This window comes from Staurois parvus, unplaced genomic scaffold (assembly GCF_062004578.1).
Source record: "Staurois parvus isolate SC_StPar_1 unplaced genomic scaffold, SC_StPar_1.0 ptg000118l, whole genome shotgun sequence".
Lineage (NCBI taxonomy): Eukaryota > Metazoa > Chordata > Amphibia > Anura > Ranidae > Staurois > Staurois parvus.
This window is the reverse complement of record NW_028317914.1, coordinates 7,581,501-7,587,500: the sequence shown is the minus strand read 5'-3', so window position 1 is coordinate 7,587,500 and position 6,000 is coordinate 7,581,501. Positions and strand designations below refer to the sequence as shown.

At 42.4% G+C, this 6,000-nt stretch overlaps 1 protein-coding gene across 5 annotated transcripts in view; it reads left to right on the top strand.

Moving 5' to 3' along the window:
* Nucleotides 1–6,000, top strand: part of ROCK2 (Rho associated coiled-coil containing protein kinase 2) — a 221,518-nt gene that overhangs the window by 155,086 nt on the left and 60,432 nt on the right. For all 5 annotated transcript variants that reach the window (XM_089672059.1, XM_089672057.1, XM_089672055.1 and 2 more), the window contains exon 9: nucleotides 5,057–5,216. In XM_089672059.1, coding sequence (XP_089528185.1) covers nucleotides 5,057–5,216 — 160 coding nt within the window. The remainder of the gene's footprint in view (nucleotides 1–5,056; nucleotides 5,217–6,000) is intronic.

The window sequence follows — 6,000 nt, the reverse complement described above, 5'->3', positions numbered from 1 at the left end:
AGAGAATAAGTTGTCATCCTCTCTTTCACTAAGGGGCGGGGTCACACATTGACCCTGCTTCTTATTTTCCCTTTGTGGAGGAGAGGATGACAGCTCATTCTCAGAGCTATAGTGAAGGGGGGAAAAAGCTGGTAATTGCATTTAAAAACCGGCAGTGACATTTAGCAGTATCTCACTATGTACACTGCTCCTCTCCTGCCATTATGTCCATCTTAGGTGTGTATAGGGGAGTTCTTGATGGGATTGAATTGTGCAAGTTGGCGGTTATGCTGTGGACAAGTAACTCCACAATATGGCCAGGGAGTGACACCATTGTAACATCAATTGCACACAATTATAAGGCAATGAATGTGACATTTACCAAACATAACCGTGTGTGTATGTGGAGAGTAAATGAACAGAAGAGAAATCCAAATCAAATTAATATTTGGTGTGACCACCCTTTGCCTTCAAAATTTCATCAGTTCTTCTAGGTAGACTTGAACACCGTTTTTGAATGAACTTGGTAGGTAGGTTGTTCCAAACATCTTGGAGAAATAACAACAGATCCTCTGTGAATGTAGGCTGCCTCAAATCGTTCTCTCTGATGTGGAGATCAGGGCGCTATGGGGACCAAACCACTTCCAGGACTCCTTTTTCCTTACCCTGAAGATAGTTTTTAACCACTTGCCCTCCAGAGGATTTACCCCTCTTCCTGGCCAGGCCATTTTTTGTGATACGGCGTTGCGTTACTTTAACTGACAATTGCGTGGTCATGCATCTCTATACATAAACTGTTTGTTATTTGTAAAATAAAATATACAATATTTTTTACTTTTTGCTATAAAGCATATCCAATAAAAAAAAAAATTAAAAATTAAATTGGTTTACATGAAAGTTGTAGTGTCTGCAAATGGTGGTGTATATTTACTGGGAACTGCGGCGAGCATTCTGACACTGGGTGGGAACTAACTGCCACTGACATCCCCAGTGACACTAATACAGTGATCAGTGCTAATAAACAGCACTGACACTGTATTAATGACACTGGGCAGGAAGGGGTTAAAATCTGGGGTGATCTAAAGGTTTTGCTATGTGCTGTTTTTTTACTAGGGAGATATGCTTTTTTGTATCTCTCTGAGATGGAGATATACAAAGCAGCATGTTCATGCTGACAGGAGAGAGACCTGTGTCTACATACAGGTCTCTCCTCTGTCAGCTTTACCCGCTGATCGCTGAGTGCCAGATGGGAATCACCGTCCGGGACCTGGTGATTGACATTCTTAGCCGCTGCTGCCTGGAAACCACGTATATATACATGATTTTGCGCAGCCCTGCCGCCCTGTAGCAGTATTTCTGCGATAGGGTGGGGGGGAAAGAGGTTAATGTCGTTGGCTGTATGTTTGTTGTTCTTCTGCAGAATAAATTTTGGGGCCAACCGCATGCCTCCCTTATGGTGTGGCATGATGGATAAGTGTATTGCAGGCCATAGACGTTTATCGGCCGATTTTTCGTCCGAAAGAATAATCGGCCGATTTTCGCACTGTTAGTGGGGCAATGGCATCGGCCGATTTTCGTGGTTTCTCATTTCGTTTATCAGTCATGTTGTAAAATTTCTGAAAAACTACCGATTTTCAAAATCATTGGTGGCAACATTGGTTTACAGAACAAACGATGAAAAATCGGCTGATAAACGAACCGGTTTTGCACACAGCTTCGCTGATCCTCTTCTTTTCGGGTCCCCTCTGGTGCTCCTGGATCCTCCCCTTAGAGCAGTGCCCCCAGAGAAAGCTGCTTGCCCTGGGGGCACTGCTGCGTATTCACTCCTGAGCCACTTCTCTATGTGTCCATAAGATACATGGAGCCATGGCTTAGCCCCACCCTCTTGCTATCTTCTCATTGGCTCACTGGCTGTGATTGACAACCTTGGGAGCCTATGGGCTCCTGTTGCTGTCTCTGCCTATGAGCGAGAGTTCCCGTACAGCCGAGGCTACTGTGAACAGCGCTGGATTGGATGGGGCTCAGGTAAGGATTGAGGGGGTTGGGGGTAGCACTGCACACTGAGAGTTTTTTTTGTGCCTTCATGCATAGAATGCACGAAGGTAAAAAACCTTGAGCATTTAGAACCACGTTTATGATGCGTGTGACTCTAATCCTATAAAATCCCTTACTTTGTGCAAGTGTAAAAAGTGTAAGAATTGATGCTGGTTTGAAGCGAAAGGGTAGCCATACCAAGTATCGATTTGATTTAGATTTTTCTTCTGTTTGCTCGCTTTTCATTTTGTAAATTGATAAAAAATAAACAAAGTATATTTTTGAAAGCATCCTTACTTTACAGCATCTCTTCACACCTGTCTAGAACTTTTGCACAGTAGTGTGTGTACTCTCTCTCTCTCTCTCTCTCTCTCTCTCTCTCTCTCGGAAGTAAGTATTTGATCCCCTGCTGATTTCAAGATCAAATACTTATTTCCTTCACTGTATGTGTGTGTGTATGTATGTGTGTGTATATATATATATATATATATATATATATATATATATATATATATATATATGTGTGTGTATGTATGTATCAGTGGCGGACTGACAACTCATGGGGCCCCCGGGCAATAGGGGATCATGGGGCCCCTGTGTCCTTGCCCAAACTCAAAAAAGCCTATGAAAAAGGTACCAGGGGCATCTCATGGGGCCCCCTACTGACCTCAGACAGTGCCCGAGTTTCCAAATGGTCAGTCCACCCCTGTATGTATGTATGTGTGTGTGTGTATGTGTATATGTATATATATATATATATACAGTATATAAAATCATTTCAGTTTCTTTTTTTTTTTGCTGGACTATTTATGCTGGGTGTTGTTGACTTATCCCTCCTGTTCCAGCAGAGGAATGTATGATTTCCCCTTCTCTCTGTGAATAAGAAGGTTGTTAGGAGAGTGTGCAATATTTCTGTATTACACAAAGCCCCCAGTATTCTATGGCTCATAGAATGATGCTTGTGTTCCTGCACCACTACACGTGCTGTGTGCCTAGACCATGTACGGCAGATACTGGCTGACATGCTCGGGATCTGTTGCTGGCCTTTTTGACCACTTGTTTTTATTTAAAGATTCCCGTAACCTATTGCAATCCAGCGGGTGTGCAGCTGGCCTAGTTTTATGGCATCTTATTCTGTTGTGGTCAGTGGACTCATGTGATCTCTGGCTTTTTAGGTTCTGGCAAAATGTAAGTCTCTCAGAAGATTGCCAAAAGCCCAACATAAAATTTTTGTTTTAAAGAGGAGAAACACGAACTAATTCAGATTAGTTTTGATTGCTGTCTGTGTCTCTATTGGAAAGTGAACTGTTTGTTTGGGTTGCAGTGTCCGTCTTATGTCACTCAACTGGATGCTAGCAGACATACTCCGTTTCTTGAGCGAGCAGTTGTCCGGACTTGACTTGTTTGACCTCCATGTATTCATATTAAGAAATTTGTAAAGCCTGTTTGTGAGTACTTGTCTGGAAACCAAAAACAGAAATCACCTTCTTAAACATTTGCAAAAGGAAACCGGGACCTTTGTAAGAGCCACAGCATTAAACTGTTACTAGCAAGGCTTTAGCACTAAGCCTGGCCATAAACAGATATTTTTCTGAGGTCCATAGGTGCAGAGACATTTTCCCATCTTCATTCAGTACGATGGGATGCGCCCAGAGGGCATTCTAGAACTCCTAACTTTACTGCTAAGGTGGAATCAGAAAAATGATCCAGGCCAAAATTCAAGAAACACTAGCTTCAAGCCTAGACCCAACTGGGACAGGGGCTTCTGGAGGGGACTGCAGGCTAGCCTCTTGCCTACTGACTATGGGCTCTGGCATTTTAGGGGGCTCTATTATTTGGAAGATGTGTGCCTGGAGTAGTTTTCCTTTGGATTCAAGTCCATGATTCCCCAAACCACACAGACTCTGAGAACTGGAAGACCTGGATACAGATTTGGGCCCTCTTTGTTTTCGTTGGGGTATAGAATCAACAGCCCAAATAAGTACGGACTGCCTCAACTAGACTCAAAAACTCAAAGCAGAAGATTATAATCTGCTCAAACAACCTGATGCTGGGGTCTCTTGCTGTTATGTGTAATCTGTTTATTAAGCTGTGGTGTGTTATTTGTTATAATGTGTACCTGTGTTTGCCTATCCTGTGTAGGTGTGAGGTGTCTTTCTCCCATTGTGTAATTTTCCCATTTTGTGCCTCCTAGGTGTGAATTTCTATTGTTGATTTGGTAATCTATTGTTTCTGTCTGGATGTGATTCATCTTCTGTCAACTTTACCTCTTTGCTTAACCATTGTGGGATGTTTTCCCCAATGTGTAATATTTGTTTTTATTGTTCATGAGGGGACTGCCCATATTTTTCAAGTATATAAAAACCTGTATTTCTGTTCAATAAAGTTATTCCTTTGGTTTTTACCGCAACATCTTGTCTGTGTATGATACTTGGGGTAAAGGGCTGGTATTCACAATTGGTCTGCTGGAATTGTTAGTGGGCAGGAGGCACGGTTTGGTGGAGGTACCCAGCCGGGGAGCCAGGCAGACCAAGTCAGTACTTTTTCATTTTATTATGGAGGTCCATGTGTCTCAGAATTTTGCTGTCAGCAGAAATCTTTCGGCACTGTGGATATCTGCTGTGGGACCCTGGTGAAGTGCTCAGTAATGGAATGTGCTGCACACATGAGGAAGGAAAAATAGAACCATGGAGTTAATATAATTAACTTGTCACCCAAGTTTGTTAGCTTTAGTGCTTGACCATCATATTGTGGTACTGCGATTGCCATCTCTTTAGAAAGTTCTCAGTCTTTAGAATCAATGTATGTTTTGAGGATATCCTCTTAGAAACCCAAGTAAATATAGGTGCTAAGATCAGTTAGTGATTCAGCCGTCTTACTAAAATGAAAGGAACAAACAATACATTGTTAGTGAGATGTAAGTACAGGTATGAAATCCTTTGACAGATGTATACTTTGAATTGCTAATGAGTAGATTGATCTGGAGTTGTGTATCAAAGTTTATTCTCATGTGTTAACAGTTTGTTTTCTTTCTCTTCCATAGCGGCTGCCCCTGTGGTCCCCGAGTTGAGTAGTGACGTCGACACCAGCAATTTTGATGACATTGAAGATGACAAAGGGGACGTGGAGACCTTCCCAGTCCCTAAAGCCTATGCTGGGAACCAGCTGCCTTTTATTGGCTTCACCTATTACCGTGAAAACCTGTATGTGTTATATTTATTTGTCTGATTCTGAAATGTGCATTTGCTAAAAGTTATACACAGATGGTGTTGATGGATTTATGGACAGAATTATTTACCTTTCCTGGAAAAAGTGCTACGCCATGTTCCCTTAGTACTGGCTTTTGGTCCACAATTTGACCAATCAAAACTGATTCACCACTCTTGCACAGACAACAAGCCCAAAAGCCCAGGATTTCAGTTATGTGACTAGCACAGAAGGGAACCTGCATCAACTCTTTCTCCTGGAAAGGCAAGTTTTTAATCCTATTGTTTGCTTGTTCATCTCAGCAAGTGTTACCATATATGAATATTGGCATTTAAAGCCCAACTCCAGGGAACCTAAAAACTCTCCCTTGCATTTGGGCTGAACCAGCGCTGCAAAGGCTGACTACTTGTTTCTGTCTAGGGGATGGAAAAGTAGTTTTACTTATCCGATCCTTCACTTTCCTGGCAGACAGCACTCCACCATGTAATGGTGGTTGACTATTCCCCAGTGTCCACACGGCCAATGCAGGGCTATTGTATGCTTCTGTCTTGACTGACATTAGAGGACCTTAGACTGCTGGAGGATAGAGAAGGAGAAGCTGCAGGGACTGGTCTAGCAGCACAGAGTAGCCTGGAGGTTCAGATAAGTAAAGTGCTTTACCAAGTCCTCTAGACAAAAACAAGCAATTAACCCCTGCAGCCCCCTGCACAAGAGGTTTTTTCATGTTTTCTGGAATTCAGCTTTAACGGAATTGAGGTTTATTATTTATTATGAGTATAA